We start from the raw sequence: 17,633 nt of genomic DNA on the forward strand, positions 1-17,633 counted from the left end.
CTTCAGACCAAGCCAGAGAGTTCATTTGTGGTGATTGTGGCAACAAATGTTGAATTTAGTTTTTGTTCCCCAATCACTCCCATTTTTTTGTTAAAGTTACAGTATTATATTATAAATATTGAACTAACCCTTTAACAGGGACAGGGGACCCCAGAGTTGGGGTCAATTGCAGTTCATGGAATTTCTCTGTAAAAATGCAATTTACTTCCTAAATTGACTGGAATTTAGAAGGAATTTACCGTTAAATCCACAGAGCATCTCAGAAAAAAATGTTTCACCTTTGGCCCCTGGGAATCCCATGGGCAGGCTAAAAACAGATTGAAACATTACAAAATCAACAAAGAAAAACATTACATTGATATGACAAAGATGTGTTATTTCAACCTTGGAGTAGTATCACACACAAGTAAAGTTGACTTCTCAGACTGACCTGGCCTGTGTAATGATACTTGAGGAGAAGAGATAAGGGGAAAGAAATGATTTGCCTGGCCACCAATCTTTCTAACAACAGACTCTCTCTTGTCACTGTCTTGCTAAGTTAATGACAATGACTATGGAAATAGCAAACACTGATAATAGACTGGTAACCAAGGTAGACAAATCTGGGTTGCCAGATCAAAACCATGGTCATAATTCTGCTTATTAAATACACAGCTGTATTAAAGAATCATGATTTCAAAGTGTATTACGTAAGTCACCTTATCGTTAGGACAAGAGGACAGTAAATTAATGAAATAGAATTATATAATTTATTTTCCACTACAACTTAGTATGTTGGTCTCATACTAACAGTTTAAGAGAATCACGAGATAGCAGCAATGGGATTATGCTGTGATTCAAAGCACATCGTAGTGCATTATAGCTATGTAACAATCTTCACAGTAGAAACACAAGAGCATGTGCAAACAATCGTGTGTGTGTGTGTGTGTGTGTGGCTGGCTGTGGCTGTGTCATGTCAGAATATCAACACCAACATGAAGTCACAGGGTCATGTTTACACTTGGTTTACAGTTGTGTGACAGTGTCACATCATGAGCCAGTGAGCCACAGTAAAATACCTTCCCTTCCAAGAGTGAGACAGCACTCAAACATCTTGATTTCGACACAATTAATCATTGATAGCGAATCATAAAAATGCAACTAGTCAAAGTGAACTAATAGAAATAAACACCTTAAAGGGGCAACCTGGGATTCAAACAACAAAGTGGATACCCGCCACTTTTTTTGGTAAACAGATGAGGGATGGGACTAAAGAAATGTAACCACCCACAAATTCATAGACGGAGCTATGTATGCAAGGACTGAACATCCATGAGATCAAAATGTTTTGAGCAATACTGTGTTTGTTTACAATTACATTGTTTACAAACTATGGAGTAAAACAAGCTTATGTTTTGGGTTCTGATGGGTAGTTAACTAAGCTCATGAGGCATTTCTTCAAGAATCAATGGCTATATATGATTAATTCAAAAGTCCAAAAATGGGTTAGGGTTGGGTCTTTAGTTGTTGAGACAGTCCTGTGCGCCAATTGTCAAGCCTATGTTTTTATCAAGTGGTTTAAATCACTACAGAATCAATGTGTATGTATCTGCCGTTTGTCTCTGGGGAAGCTTCTACATTGACAGATTAGTCAACTATTGAAGATGGATCAGCTGTACGCATGACAGAAAATGTGGTGCATGTGTCAAAGTCCACTAACACACATCTCATGATGTCCTCACACACACATGCAGAGGGTTCATGCTCAAGTCCCATGACTCTCACTGGACTCTGATCAAGATGATGACAACTACCTGTAATTAGAAGCACGTTTTAGAGTGTGATACGATCATAGATTTACCTCTATTAGCCAATGTGAAGATTCCACACAATTAATAAGCATGATATCTGTTACAACCAACTTGCATTTATGTGTGATTGAACAAAGGAAAATGTTCACAGTATGGATAGCCTTTGAAATTGTGACCTAACAAAATTAGGAGAAATTGGAGGCTTAGAATTGCATGCAAGCTGATGTTGGCATTGTGGTTACATGAAATGGCCATTCTGGATAGTCTGTTTGAACTGTACTAATGGTGACCAAATTTATTTATTTTTATTTAACCTTTATTTTAGCAGTCCGATTGAGACCAAGGTCTCTTTTACAAGGGAGCCCTGCATACACACAAATACCTCCATATCTTTCATTTTCAGCCCATGAATGTTTCCCAAAGGAAATATGTTCATTACTTCTCTCTCCGTCATTGTATCTGATGTTATACTGTATATCCCAGTATTCAATGACAATTCATTTTTTACCTCATGCTTTCACACATACAGACTATGGTCGATGATTTCTTCCTCCAAGCTCTTTCAGATCACTGGCCATGGAAGGAAAGATCAATGGGACCCGGTTCAAACACCTTAAAATGCATTTTTCCTTCCTTCCTCCCTTTCTTGAAGTAGTCACTGATCTGACATGATACGATCAAAGCAAGCTCTCCACTACAGGTTACATTGCTTTTACAGGTAGACCTACCAATGAAGTAATTTACGTACTTTCGAGTAAGTATAAAAAAAATGGCCCATTGAAAGGAAACCAAACCTGTCCCACTCAAGTATTATTTTGGTCCTCTGTGGCTCAGTTGGTAGAGCATAGCGCTAACAACGTTTAGGTTTGATTCGTGCTGGGATCATATATACTGAAATGTATGCACTCACTGCAATGTACGTCGCTTTGGATAAAAGCATCAGCTAAATGGCATATATTATATTTTTTATTTTTTTTTATTTCACACAATATGTAGAAAACAAGTAAGGGATGATACATACAACAACAGTAACAATATACATTCAGCAGGGAGATAAAGAAAAGAAAGAATATTAAAAGAAAACAGTGACACAGAGAGATGATGGATTTAGACAACATGTTCCACATTTTTGTGTTGAAGTTTAATAATTAAAAAAATTCCATTTATGTACTGTATAAACGACTTTGTCAATAGAATGACCATGTTTATAAAACAATCTGTATTTTTGGGATAGTTATAATGCCATTTGATGTCATCAAAGGTAAATTCTGAGTCTCAACCATTCCAGAATATCCTCCCATAGTTTCTTAGTGTGATAGCATGAACAGAATATATGTTCTAGAGTCAGGTGAACAAAATACACAAGGTGTTTTCTCAAATTTAAATCTATGATGTAGAAAATCATTAACTGGATAAGGAGAAGTTAGAATCTTAAAGTGATTCTCTTTAACCTTAGCAAGTAAGATAAAAGCTGCTAGCTTTTGACCACAAAGGGATTTCTTCCTTATTATAGTAACAAGTGATGTTAAAATCAATAAATACAGTGTCCTGTGTAAGTAATGGGACAGTGAAGCATTTTTTTTTTTATTTGATGGTATTTGTGTACATATCGGTATTATTCACCATCCAGAAATTACAACACTTTTTATTCATAGTCCCCCTATTTCAGGTTACCCAAAAATGATAGGACAGATTCATCAAATGTCCAAATTAAGCACTCATGTTTAGTATTTGGTCGACAATCCTTAGCATGCAATAACTTCCTGAAGTGTGCACCCCATTGACCCCACCAGATGCTGGGTATCTTCTCTGATGATGCTCTGCAAGGCCTGTACTGCAGCCATCTTCAGTTGTTGTTTATTTTGAAGTATTTTTGCCATCATCATTGAGAAATGAAATGCATGTTCAATTGGATTGAAATCTGAAGATTGACTTGTCCAATCAAGAACTTTCCACTTTTTGGCCCTGAAAAAACTCCCTAGTTATGCTATGGCAGTATGTTTTGGGTCATTCTCTTCATGTATGATAAAGCGCTCACTAATGAATTTGGAGGCATTTGCTTGTACTTGAGCAGACAAGATGTTTCTGTACTGTTCAGAACACATTCTGCTGCTGCTGTCAGCAGTTACATTATCAATTAAGACAAGTTAGCCAGTTCTAGTGGCAGCTATAAATGCCCAAAACATAACACCCGCTCCACCATGTTTCACAGATGAGGTGGTATATTGTACATTTTAGGCAGATCACTCTGGTACATGATACTATTCATCTCATCTGTCCACAATACCGTTTTCCAGACCTCTGCAGGCTTTTAGGTACTTTTTAGTAAACTGTAACCTGACCATCCTTTTTGAAGATAACTAGTGGTTTGCACCTTGCACCTCAGCTGGTGGCGTATTCTGCGTAGTCTCTGACACATTCACACCTACCTCCTGGAGAGTGTTTCTGATCTGTGGGACAGTTGTTTTGGGGTTTTTCTTAATCATTCTTCAGTCATCAACTATAGAAGTCTTCATTGGTCTACCGATTTCTGAGCTCACCAGTGCTTTCTTTCCTTTTAATGATGAGTGACTGAGATGATGTTGTCCCATCGACTGTGCTTTTTCCTCCCTACCATTCAATTTTGTAGATTTTTGTCTAGTTTAGTCTCCCCAGGCCTCAGGATCGCATTCCTGAGCAGTTTTGTTCTTCTCCATTTGCTCAGTTTGTAATGACAACCTGATCAACACATTGTGTAATTGATTCCTATGCAAATCAAAGACCCTATAAAAACAAAGATATTAATTCCAAAATTACATGAACTATTATCCTTGCATTTAGATGGACTCAATTCAACTTATTGAGTGATTTGTTGATGACATTTTTGCATTTTAGCTAATTTTGAGAGTGTCATAGAAATGGGTCTGAATACTTATGTACATGAGGTATGTCTGCATTTCAATTTTAATATATTTACTGAAATAAAATTTAAAAAAACATGTTTTCGCTTTGTCATTCTGGGGTATTGTGTATTGTGGTAGTATTGTGTATTGTGGTAGTGTGTGGATTGATGGCAAATTCTTTTAATTTAATCCATTTTAAATTGAGTCAACACAACAAAATGTGGAAAAAGTGAAGGGGTCTGAATACAAATACCATCAAATAAAAGTTTGAGTTCAGATCCAAACTTTTGGAGTGTAGAACCAAAAGAAGAAAAAATGTTTCACTTTCCGATTACGCAGGGCACTTTATATGTTATTAAAGACTGCACACAAGTATTTGTTATTACATTTCTTATCGAGAAGATCTACATCATTTTTTGTAATCTTGGAAGAGAGTCTAACCTCAGAATATAGAAGAGTATTCTTTTATAGACCTAACAAAGGAAGAGGGATAGCTTTACAAACTCTCTGTTCTTTAAGAGTTGTAACAACCTTGAATATAGCAATGAAGTCATCAAATGGCAAGTATTTACCTGAGTCATCCAATAAGTCACATAAACAAGTATTACCACCGCCATTCCAATTATTCTTAAAGAAGGATTTTCTATTCAACTTATTAAATATATTATTCCATAACAGAGTTTTATGCGGAGAATGCTGATGAAACCTCGTAATTTGGGGTGGATCAAAATCACATTTAAGCACAATATCAAAACCACCAAGTTTTTCAAACACACTGTTTGGAATAAGGAGGTTGGATTGAATAGAAAGTACTTTAGGCTATTTATTTTAAACATACCAACCAAAGACTCAAAGTCAATGGCCCTTAACCCGATTTTCTGATATAATGTGTTTATTTCTCCAAATAAATCTAAACATAATTGAGTTAACCTTCTTGTTGGTATTTGGAGAAATAAGAGAGAATGACATGGGTATACGATTCTCGAGCCCTCAGTCTTGGACAGAAATATACGACTCAACTCTTATGGAGTTTACTCGAATGCCTGCATTCAGTAATTCCCTGTCAGAAATGTTTTTACTAATTATAATTCCTAAATATTTCATTTCATTTTGAACAGGTATGGAAGCTATGTTATCAATGTCACAACTACGAATTAGCATGACACATTTCTTTCGGTTAATTGGTACTCACACCGGAAGCGTTAAAATCATGGAAATCTGAAGCTCCTGGGGTACGGAAGTCAAGTTTCCCCATTGACCCTCATTACAAATAGCTGACCATTGGCCACTTTTGACATTCGCTGTTGTTGTTACTTTTATGTTTCAATAACTTTTGGGGTATCATGATCAAAATAGTTAGCAATCATCAACATCATAGTTAAACGACGATTGGAAAATGCATTGAAAACCCCATTTGAAACCGCACTTCCGTACCCCAGTATAACGTGTATCTATTGTCAATCCTGAGGCCTTGGAAAATTGACTGATTCTATCAAGAGCAAATGGAATGATTGACCATCTTTAAGAAAATGAGCAGTGTCATCAGCAGTAACTGGCTAATACTAATATTTCTTCCAAAGATCTGAACTCCCTTGATATAATCAGAGCTGTTAAAAAGTGTGTTTTACTTTATAAAATGTCGTTAAAATATTTCCACCTAGTGGCGTATTTTGGAAAAGGAAGCTGTATCTCTGCAGTCTTTTCCTTACGTCCCTTCTTGCAATGTTACTTTTTTCTTGTGACAATACTGCCATATTTGGCGAACATAAATAATATTCAATACGCATTCACTGAGTTTGTTTTGTTATTGAACAAAGCACGTTTCTGACCTGCACCATATATCAATGGACGAGTCGGACCGTTTTCTGTCCATAATGCGTCACCTGAGATTAGAATGGTCACGTGACCATTAATACAGCGCACAGCTGAGAGATGTTGAGCTAGAAATCCATGCGAAATACACTGTATCTGCAAGGTGATAGATACATACTAAACTATCAGTTATCCAGACAGCAATGGAGCAAACACACAGCTTGCTTTCTCGTTTTCCTTACTAAACATCGTTTTTTAGTTGGATGTCAATGTTATCTGTAGCTAGCTAGCTAAACTAGTGTTAGCTAACCAAAGGCCAGGGGGAGGCGGGTGAGTGAGCTATATCTTGTTATTTAGCTAGCAATCTCGAACTGTAATGTGTGGTATGTTCATCCACGCTGTTCGCAAAACAAAACGAATGCAAGCTAACTTGGATCACGGTCGCACTAGTTAGCTAGATTGCTAAAACTGATTGGTATCTGTCTGTACAGTAGTCGTAACTGGATTATAGAAATCATGTCATCGACATCCGGAATATTTTTGAAATGTTATTAGCCAGCACCTTGCTAGCCAACCTACCTGCCAATTTAGCTGTATGTGTCTAGTGTCGTGTATCGGATAAATTCGCAAAAATAGCACAGTTGTATTTAGATGTGGGTGACACAGTCTTGCAACATGCCATGGTTGTAATATGACTTATCGTTGGTGTTGGTATTGCGTGTGCTACCTTGGTAGTATAATAACGTTTACTTGTCATCAAATAACTATAACAATAATTATAATTTCGAAGAGTCACAAGTATATGACACTAGCTATCATCACCTCATAATGGTTTTAGTTGAGGTCATTCAATAACTCAATAACATGTCACAATGCGACACACTAACCTTTTCCTATTGTCAGTCTAAGCACTTGCCTACCAGTGGGCTGAGAGGTGTGGTTGGTGGGTCCTCTGGTGTGTCAACATCACCAACGGAGCCATGACTACATCAGGTTGCTGCCACCTGCCTGGCTCCCTGTGTGACTACTCAGACAGCGCAGACGTGCCCAAGGATGAAGAGGAGTCAGATGCTACTGGCCAGGCCCAGTACGTTGCCAAGGTTACGGCCAAAGATGGCCGCCCACTCTCCACTGTTGTGAAAGCAGTGGGCTCACAAAGGTATAGTAGCCTATGTGAGGGCTACTGTTTTTGTGTATAGCCAAGGAATATGTCCCTCTTTTTCTATCTGTACACACTTAAAGCCGATTTATGTTTGATCTGGCACTATGGTGAGGAGGATCCCGCACGGAGGGTATGCTTGATTTGGCACTGCGGTGTGGAAGCTACATACGGAGGGTACGAGCGGAGCTTCTGGGGTCATGCAGAGGCCAAATCAAGCTTTTTGCGGCGATGCCATGCGCGTACCAAATCTTGTAACGATAGCTCCGCATTGACATGATTGGTTTGAGGAAGGTGGCGGAGGTACATCTATTGGATGCATAGACACACTCTGCTCTGCTCCATGGAGGGCAAGAGGCATGAATGCTCTGATGTATGCGAAGGCCACATCGATGTAAATGCTTTACAGCCCCAACATACGCTGGATTGACCATAAATCAGATTTTAAGGGGTCATACGCTGGAATCCTAACATGAGATCCATGTGCATAACGCCGACATTTGCCTAACTCTTGCATTCATGTCAATTGGAAATGTGCGCCATATGTGTGTACATTCATGTGTATGCTCCAAACAACAATAAGGATTATTCTTTGGAGTGTACACATGAACGTACACATGACCCTCTCCTAAAAAGCTTGTACGAGACTTACACGTGCGGATCTCGAGTTGGTATTCCACCCATAATGATTGTTGTTTGGAGCGTACACATGAACATACACATATATGACCCTCTCCTACAAAATTTGTAAGAGAGGGTAATATGTCAGATTTAGCATATAGCAAATTATTGTATTTTGTGTAGTGTAAGTAATGTATCTGCTTATGTATTTTTAAATGAATAGTCATGATGATGACTTAGTAGTGCACTTCACTCTTTTTTCACCCCTGTCTGTGGTGTAGTGATGGAGGCATGTGTCGGATCTGCCACGAGGGGGCCAGTGGTGAGTCCCTGCTTTCACCGTGCGACTGCACAGGGACTCTGGGCAAGGTGCACAAGAGCTGCCTGGAGAAGTGGCTGTCGTCCTCCAACACCAGCTACTGTGAGCTATGCCACACAGAGTTCACCATTGAACGGCGACCCCAACCCCTCACACAGGTAGTGTGTGTGTGTGTGTGTGTGTGTGTGTGTGTGTGTGTGTGTGTGTGTGTGTGTGTGTGTGTGTGTGTGTGTGTGTGTGTGTGTGTGTGTGTGTGTATGAACAGTGCCCTGTGTAAGTAATGGGACAGTGAAGCATTTTTTTTTCTTTTGGCTCTATACTCCAAAAGTTTGGAGTTGAAATCAAATATGAGGTTAAAATAGAGATTCCCAGTGTTTATTTGAGGGTATTTTTGTACATATTGGTTTCACCATTTAAAAATGACAACACTTTTTATACATAATTACAGGGCATCAAAAGTAATGGGACAATTGGCTTGACAGGTGTTTATGGTAAGTCGTGTGTTCCGTCACATCATTTATGCAGGCATAAGACAGCTGTCTAGTATTGATTCTAGGCTTTGTGTTTGCCTTTGGAGTCTGCTATTGGTGTCCAATAGTGACCAAAGAGGTACCAATGCAAGTCAACGAAGCTGTTATTAGGCTGAAGAATCAGAACAAAATAAAAATATCAGAAACATAGCAAAAACCTTAGGCTTGCCAAAATCAAAAGTTAAAAGAAGAAAAAAAAGCACTGGTGAGCTCAGCAATCTCAAACGAGCTGGTAGGATGACTACAGTGGATGACTGTAGAATGCTCACCTAATTAAGAAAAATCCCAAAACAACTGTCCAACAGATCAGGAACAGTCTCCAGAAGGTAGGTGCGAATGTGTCAGAGACGACCATCTGCAGAATACGTCACCAGCCGAGGTTCAAGGTGCAAACCACTAGTTATCCTCAAAAAGGATGGTCAGGTTAGAGTTTGCTAAAAAGCCTGCAGAGGTCTGGAAAAAGCAGTGTGATTGCAAGTGGAAAGTTTGGAGAAAAAAGGATCTGCCTAAGATTTACAGCATAGCACCTCATCTGTGAAACATGGTAGATGGGGTGTTATGTTTTGGACATATATAGCTGCCTCTAGAACTGGCTAACTTGTCTTAATTTATAATGTAACTGCTGACGGCAGCAGCAGATTGTATGGAAGAGATAGGTGCTCCAAAAGCGCTCAAATACATTGCAAAACTCCCAGTATAGTGACGCAGGTCATTAGATGTCTTGAGTGAAACATCACCACTTCCGTGTTTCCACTTCACTTCTCTCCCCTTCTCTTGAGTCCAAAAAGTTCTGATCGCCACAATGTTTTATGTACAACATCTAAAGACCTGCGTCACTATACTGGGAGCTTTGCCGCGCTTTTAGAGCCCCTATTTCTTCCATTATAGACTGATAAGGGTATTGCTGGTGCCTGCTAAGTTTCTCAAAGCCAAGCAAAATCACCCAAAAAAAGTGTCTGTACCCTTCTACACTATATCATTTACATACAAAATAGAGATTTGGTAAAAAAAAATCAGAACATATCCTTTAAAGGTCCAGGTTTTTTACAAATATTCCTAATGGTTTTAATGACTATGTTCAATCTGTAAATGTTCCTGCCATGGGTGTTCTAGACCTTGCCCTTGGCCTGCCTTTCTATCTCTGGTGGCTGACTCTTCCAAGTCGTGTGACCAGGCAGAAACACAACAGCTAATGTCCGACACTGCAAGTCCACTTACGGGGTTATATTGTCATTATTGGGGAGGATGTTGTTGTTTGGAACTTCAAACTGGATTTTAGCAAGGTGGCCGATTTCCAACAAATTTACGCCCTGCTCCTCTAAGTTTAGGTGGTGAAACGGATTTGAAAGGTATTGCCCCACAGGTGTTGCACTGTAATTCTTGCTCTCTACAAAAGATTGTAGCAAAAGGCTCCTTTGAGGAAAGGACCAATCATGGGGATGTGGTTGTGGCTCAGACCCATAGTCTACGTTCAGAGGTCAGATTAAGTGATATCTAAAGAGTTTTATCTTCAGCTAAACTGGCCATTAGCACCTGGAAGTGTTCCAGAGTCACGCTTTACCCTTCATCATTATAATACTGACCTGAGATCATCCTTGTCTTTTCCCAGTGGCTGCGGGACCCAGGGCCTCGCAGTGAGAAGCGCACACTACTGTGCGACATGGCCTGCTTTCTGCTCATCACGCCACTGGCAGCCATTTCAGGGTGGCTATGTCTACGCGGGGCCCAGGACCACCTGCAGCTCAAAAGCCGTCTGGAAGCCGTGGGCCTCATTGCCCTTACCATCGCCCTCTTCACCATCTACATCCTCTGGACGCTGGTAACTAGGCCGGACACACACACAACATTACTTTCTTAACTGATAGTGTATTGATTGTAGTGAGACAAAGATATTTCCTTGTCTTTGGATTATACAGTTACAAACCCTCATTTGAAATCCACTCCCAGTGATAATAGTCAATAGCGAGAAACTAGAAACTCAATGTATTTGCTCCATTTGAATCAAATGTCAGATGTAGGGTTGGTTTACGATTTCTGTCTCCCTGTCCCTCAGGTATCGTTCCGCTATCACTGTCAGCTATACTCGGAGTGGAGGAGGACCAATCAGAAAGTGCGCCTGCTCATGCCTGACATAAAAGGAGTACCCTCCACGCAACATTCCGTGCCCACCAAGTCGACCAAGAAAATGACTAATGAGACCATTGTATGAGCACGGAGCAATGAGATCTCTCTAAAAGTGTAATATATAACTTGAACTACTGCACTTACAGACCATTCTGGGGAGCTTTCTCCATATTCACTTTTATTTGAAGCACTTAAGCCCTGATATAAACTATAACCAGTGATTGGACAGCATATTGACTCGTCGAAGATGGTGTCACCGGAGTCATCTCTGGAATTGGAACACTGGACTGTAAAACAGCACACTAACTGAAGGACACAAGCAAATGTAGCAGGATATAACAGATGCAGCATGTTAATACAGTATATCTGAAGCATCCTCCCCCCTTTCATAATGTATTTAGCCGTTTTGGACAACTGGCATCCAATAGCCTCGTAAATTTATTCTCTCACAACAACATGTGAATGACCAAGTCTAAAAAAAATAGCCCATTTGAAAGTGGGAGAGTGGGCTTGGAGTATCAGTGTATGCAGGGTATGCAAAAGTATTTGTAATTTAGTCTTCCTGTTGCACTTCCTTGAGAGAGTTGGGTCATTCATTGTGCAATAAAACATAAGGAACTCTTGGTCTTTGCCGGGGACATAATCTGATGTAGAATGTCTTGCACGTGTGCTAAAACTGTCTTGTTAGGGTGGTGTAATAGATCTGTACTGCTCTGTTTGTAAATAATGTCCACCCTCTTCATTTGAAAAAAAGGAAAAAAAATCTACAGTAAACATGTAAGTATTTGGACAGTGAAGCATTTTTTTGTTCATTTAGCTCAATACTCCAAAAGTTTGGATTTGAAATCAATCAATGAATGAGGTTAAAGTATAGATTTTCAGCATTTATTATATGGTATTTGTATAAATATTGGTTACACCTTTTAGAAACATTTTTTTTTATAAAAATCTCCCCCTATTTCAGGGCACCAAAAGGGTTCAATATGTAATTTAGTTTAATATTGTTCAAATTAAGCACTCATGTTTAATATTTTGTCACATATCCTTTGCATGCAATACAGTAACTGCCTGATGTCTGCAACCCATTGACCCCACCAGACATTGGGTATCTTCTCTTGTGATGCTCTGCCAGGCCTGTGTTGCAACCATCTTCTGTTGTTGTTTGCTCTTGCCTTAACTCTCATCTTCTGCAAATGAAATGCATATTCAATTGGATTTAAATCTGGAGATTGACTTGGCCAGTCAAGAACATTCCACTTTTTGGCCCTGAAAAACTCCCTAGTTGCTATGGCACTATGTTTAGGGTAATTGTCTTGCTGTATGATAAAGTGTCGTCCGATGAGTTTGGAGGCATTTGCTTGTACTTGAGCAGACAAGATGTTTCTGTACATTTCAGAATTAATTACGCTGCTGCTGTTTTACATAATCAATGAAGACAAGTGAGCCAGTTTCAGTGGCAGCCATACATGCCCAAGCCATAACACCTCTTTCACCATGTTTCACTTGCCATCACTGGTTGTTAATCTTCATCTCATTTGTCCACAAGACCTTCTTCCATAAGTCTGCAGGCTCTTGTAGGTACATCTTAGCAAACTGTAACCTGGCCATCCTGTTTTTGAGGCTAACTAGTAGTTAGCCTCTGTACCAGTGTAGCCTCTGTAGTTCTGCTGTTGAAGTCTTCTGTGGATGGTAGTCTCTGACACATCCACGCCTACCTCCTGGGGAGTGTTCCTGACCAGTTTAAAAAAGAAAATGCTTCACTGTCCCATTAGTTACGCAGGGTACTGTGTGTGTGTGTAATTATGTGTGTGTATATATATATATATATATATACACTGCTCAAAAAAATTAAGGGAACACTTAATCGTCACAGTGTAACACCAAGTCAGTTAAACTTCAGGGTTATCAATCTGCCCATTTAGGAAGCACAAGTGATTTTGAATCAATTTCACCTGCTTTGGTGCAAATGAAAGTGCACTGGAGCGGCAAACAGGTGCACTGGAGAGGCAAAAGCAAGACAACCCCCAAAAAGGTAATGGTTTTGCATGTAGTGGCCACAGACAATTGCTCTCTCCTTATCCTTCCTGACTGATTCTTCTCTAGTTTTGTGTTCTGCTAGTGTCCTTGTCACTACTGGTAGCATGAGGCGGTACCTGCAGCCCACTCAGGTTGCACAGGTAGTCCAGCTCCTCCAGGACGGCACATCCATACGTGCGGTCGCAAGAAGGTTTGCTGTGTCTCCCAGCACAGTCTCAAGAGCATGGAGGAGATACCAGGAGACTGGCCGTTACACGAGGAGAGCTGGACAGGGTCGTAGAAGGGCATCAACACAACAGCAGGACCGGTATCTGCTCCTTTGTGCGAGAAGGAACAGGAGGAGCACTGCCAGAGCCCTACAAAATGACCTCCAGCAAGCTACTGGTGTGCATGTGTCTGACCAAACTGTCAGAAACAGACTCCATGAGGGTGGCATGAGGGCCTGACGTCCTCTAGTGGGACCTGTGCTCACTGCTCAGCACTGTGCAGCTCGATTGGCATTTGCGAGAGAACACCAGAATTGGCAGGTCCGCCATTGGCGTCCTGTTCTCTTCACAGATGAGAGCGGGTTCACACTGAGCACATGTGACAGGCGTGAAAGAGTCTGGAGACGCCGTGGTGAACGTAATGCTGCCTGTAACATCATCCATGACCGGTTTGGTGGTGGGTCAGTGATGGTCTGGGGAGGCATATCCTTGGAGGGTCGCACAGACCTCCATGTCATGGCCAACGGTACCCTGACTGCTGTTAGGTACCGGGATGAGATCCTCAGACCCATTGTCAGACCTTACGCTGGTGCAGTGGGCCCTGGGTTCCTCCTAGTGCAGGACAATGCCCAGCCTCATGTGGCCAGAGTGTGTAGGCAGTTCCTGGATGAAGAAGGCATTGATACCATTGAATGGCCCTCTCGTTCCCCTGACCTAAATCCAATTGAGCACCTATGGGACGTTATGTATCGGTGCATCCGACACCACCAAGTACCGCCACAGACTGTCCAGGAGCTCACTGATGCCCTGATCCAGGTCTGGGAGGAGATCCCCCAGGACACCATCCGCCGACTCATCAGGAGCATGCCCAGACGTTGTCAGGAGTGAGTACTGGCACGCGGGGGGGGCCGTGATAAAATTCACACAAGTTGGATCAGCCTGTGATTTGAATTTTTTACTTTGATTTTCGGTGTGATTTTGAATCCAGCCCTCAATGGGTTGATGATTTTGGTTTCCATTGACCGTTGTTACGTCATTTTGTTCTCAACAAATTATACAATGTACATCAGTAAAGATTTTCAACTTGAATAATTTGTTCATCAAGATCTGATGTGTCCCTTAAGTGTTCCCTTAATATATACACACACACACACACACACACACTCATACACTTTATTAGGTACATCTGTTCAACTGCCCGGTAACGCAAATATCTAATCAGCCCATCACATGGCAGCAACTCAATGCATTTAGGCATGTAGACATAGTCAAGACGACCTGCTGAAGTTCAAACCGAGCATCAGAATGGGGAAGAAAGGTGATTTAAGTGACTTTGAACGTGGCATGGTTGTTGGTGCCAGACGGGCTGGTCTGAGTATTTCAGAAACTGCTGATCGACTGGGATTTTCACGCACAACCTAGGGTTTACAGAGAATGGTCAGAAAAAGAGAAAATATCAGTGAGTGGCAGTTCTCTGGGCGAAAATGCCTTGTTGATGCCAGAGGTCAGAGGAGAATGGCCAGACTGGTTCGAGATGATAGAAAGGCAACAGTAACTCAAATAACCACTTGTTACAACCAAGGTATGCAGAAGACCATCTCTGAACGCACAACACGTCGAACCTTGAAGCAGATGGGTTACAAAAGAGGGTCCAACCCAGTACTAGCAAGGTGTACCTAATAAAGTGGCCGGTGAGTGTATATGGAGATTGGTAGAGGGATGGTCGTGGAGTGTGTGCGCTGCTGCTCTGGCAGCGTAGGCAAGGGGTTAATAAGGCAGTTACATGTGTGTGTGGGAAGGTGCAGTGAACTTCCCTGTTGGGGCAGGGTGTTGCTCCTCTCCTGGTCCTTGTGCTGGTGCTGGTGTTGGAGCTGTTGGCCAGGGCTTGTGCTGGAACTGGTGCTGGTGGTGGTCCTGGTACTGATACTGATGGTGCTGTTGCTGGTGTTGGAGCATGTCAATTGTCGAGGGTGGGCAATGTGATTTGAGAAGTTTCTTAAAGGTGTTAAGAGTTTCTACCGCTGATATGGCCTGGTAGGGCGTTCCAGAGCTTAGGGGCATAGCAGCTAAAAGCCGCCTCACCGCTTCTCTTACGGTTTGCCCTTGGAGTCACTAAGAGAGAAGGGTTCTATTAGGCACACATTCCTGAATGCAATCCGTCAAGTATCTTGGTGCGCAATCTTTTACCGTTTTGAAAACCAGAAGAAGCCTTAAAATCTATTCTAAAGCTCACAGGCAGCCAGTGTATTGTACGGAGTGCTGGGATAATGTGGTCTCTCTTTTTTTGTGTGAGTCAATACCCTTGCAGCCACATTCTGAACTAAGTGTAGGTGTTTAATACTTTTTCGGGGGAGACCAGAGAGAAGGCTATTGCAGTAGTCTAGACGACTGGTTGGTGAAGGCATGCATAAGCTTTTCTGCGTACGCTTGTCGGAGGAAGGGTCTGACATTTGTGATGTTTCTTAAATGAAAAAAGGCAATTCTAGTGACATTTCTTATATGGGGCTCAAAAGTTAGGTCATTATCTATAATAACGCCTAAGTTCTTGGCCTCCCGACTACAGTATAGGCCCAGATGCTCTAGATTTTGTAATGTTGTATCTCTTTGAGGTCTTGGTCCAACCACAATGACCTCTGTTTTTTCATTGTTCAGTTGGAGAAAATTCTATTAGACATTTCTCCAGTGAGCTGACTGGACTTGTATCACCAGGAAACACAGAAATTTACAATTGTGTGTCATCAGCATAACCGTGGAAATTGACACTATGCTTTCTAATGATGTTAGCCAGTGGCAGCATATCCAAAGAGAACAGTAAAGGTCTAAAGGTTCAATGATTTTACTAAAAAGGGATGTTGGATAAGGGCCTGAAATTACTGAGAACAGAGCTGTCTAAATGCCTTCCTTTCAGTGTTAGTCTCACAATGGCAGATTTCAAGGTGGTGGGGAATTTGCCAGCTGATAAAGAACAGTTCACAACTGCCAAAGCATCATCAAGTAAACAATCATACATCTTTTTAAAGAGCTTTGTGGGGATGGGATCAAGTAAGCAGGTTGAGGACTTCATCTGAGAGATAACTTCACTCAAAGCTTGCGTGTTGTCTTGTCCTCTCTAAGCTGTTATCACGATAGGTAATGATGGTACTGATAGGTAGCACAGTGTCAGTCAATGTTTCTGATGAGTCATATAAATAGTCCGAAAAGCTGCTAGTGGAGACAGCAGGTAGTAGTCATGCACGAGAGCTAATGAGGATTCCATGGAAAATGTTGGTGGAGAGGATACATGAACCTGTTCGGTTTGGGTGCAGACTATCCTGTTTAGAAAAGGCAGAGCGCTCCCAGAAAATATTAAAATTGTCAATAAAAACTAACTTTTGTGCTTCACATTGCATCTGGAGCCAAGAGTTGAGGCTAAGAAGTCTACTAAAACGCCCCATCCCGCGACCCAGTGTGGGGATAGGACCCGATATAAAGATAACTTTCCCACTGATCATTAAAGAATTAAAAAGATCCATAAAGTCATGTTTAAGTAGCTCAGATTGTTGCCGGGGGACATCATTTGTGCCAACGTGTATGACAAGTTTTTTAACCATGGGATTATGTGTCAGCAAGGCAGGGAGTTCAGACATCAAATCGGCAACTCTAGCACCTGGAGAGCAGAGAGTCGTTGCCGACCTGACTTGATGTCCCTGACAACAGAGTCGCCGATGTTAAGTGTCGGAGGAGGCGGAGATTGCGGTCTAGGTTCCCGGTGCTGCAGTGGGCAGTGTCTTGTGTCCTTTGACAGCTCAGAGTGACAGGCTGTGGACGGTGGTGAACACCGGGGTACAGTCAATTTAGGCCTATGGGCGGAAGGTGGAAAAGGTTGGGTCTGACTAGTCAAAGAGGGGAACTCCTCTGAGGATTGACTTGGCCAGTCAAGAACCTTCCACTTTTTGGCCCTGAAAAACTCCCTAGTTGCTATGGCAGTATGTTTTGGGTCATTGTCTTACTGTATGATGAAGCGCCATCCGATGAATTTGGAGGCATTTAATTGTACTTGAGCAGACAATATGTTTCTGTGCACTTCAGAATACATTCTGCTGCTGCCGTCAGCAGTTACATCATCAATTAAGTTAAAAGTTAAGTTAAGTTACAAACAAGTTAGCCAGTTAAC

The 17,633-nt window shown here is 41.3% G+C and overlaps 1 protein-coding gene across 3 annotated transcripts; it reads left to right on the top strand.

Annotated features, from left to right (window-relative positions):
* Positions 1-6,580: 6,580 nt before the first annotated feature.
* Positions 6,581-12,205, top strand: LOC310805507 (E3 ubiquitin-protein ligase MARCHF2-like). 3 transcript variants are annotated; one of them, XM_083671228.1, is made up of 5 exons: positions 6,581-6,647; positions 7,388-7,643; positions 8,546-8,741; positions 10,723-10,932; positions 11,167-12,205. In XM_083671228.1, the coding sequence occupies exons 2-5, from the start codon at positions 7,465-7,467 to the stop codon at positions 11,320-11,322; spliced, it is 741 nt and encodes a 246-aa protein (XP_083527354.1). In that variant the 5' UTR covers positions 6,581-6,647; positions 7,388-7,464; the 3' UTR covers positions 11,323-12,205. The 3 variants fall into 3 exon arrangements, with proteins under 3 accessions (XP_083527354.1, XP_083527353.1, XP_083527352.1); XM_083671227.1 differs by having other exon boundaries at positions 6,585-6,814; XM_083671226.1 differs by having other exon boundaries at positions 6,585-7,643.
* The last annotated feature ends 5,428 nt before the right edge of the window (positions 12,206-17,633 follow it).

The sequence above is a fragment of the Argentina silus genome, assembly GCF_951799395.1.
Source record: "Argentina silus genome assembly, chromosome: 1".
NCBI lineage: Eukaryota > Metazoa > Chordata > Actinopteri > Argentiniformes > Argentinidae > Argentina > Argentina silus.

Excerpts from the sequence above, each read along its gene's own strand:
- LOC310805507 (XM_083671228.1), top strand. The coding sequence starts at position 7,465 with ATGACTACATCAGGTTGCTGCCACCTGCCTGGCTCCCTGTGTGACTAC. Across the intron at positions 7,644-8,545 it reads AAAGCAGTGGGCTCACAAAG|TGATGGAGGCATGTGTCGGA; the intron begins GTATAGTAGCCT and ends TCTGTGGTGTAG. Across the intron at positions 10,933-11,166 it reads TCTACATCCTCTGGACGCTG|GTATCGTTCCGCTATCACTG; the intron begins GTAACTAGGCCG and ends CCTGTCCCTCAG.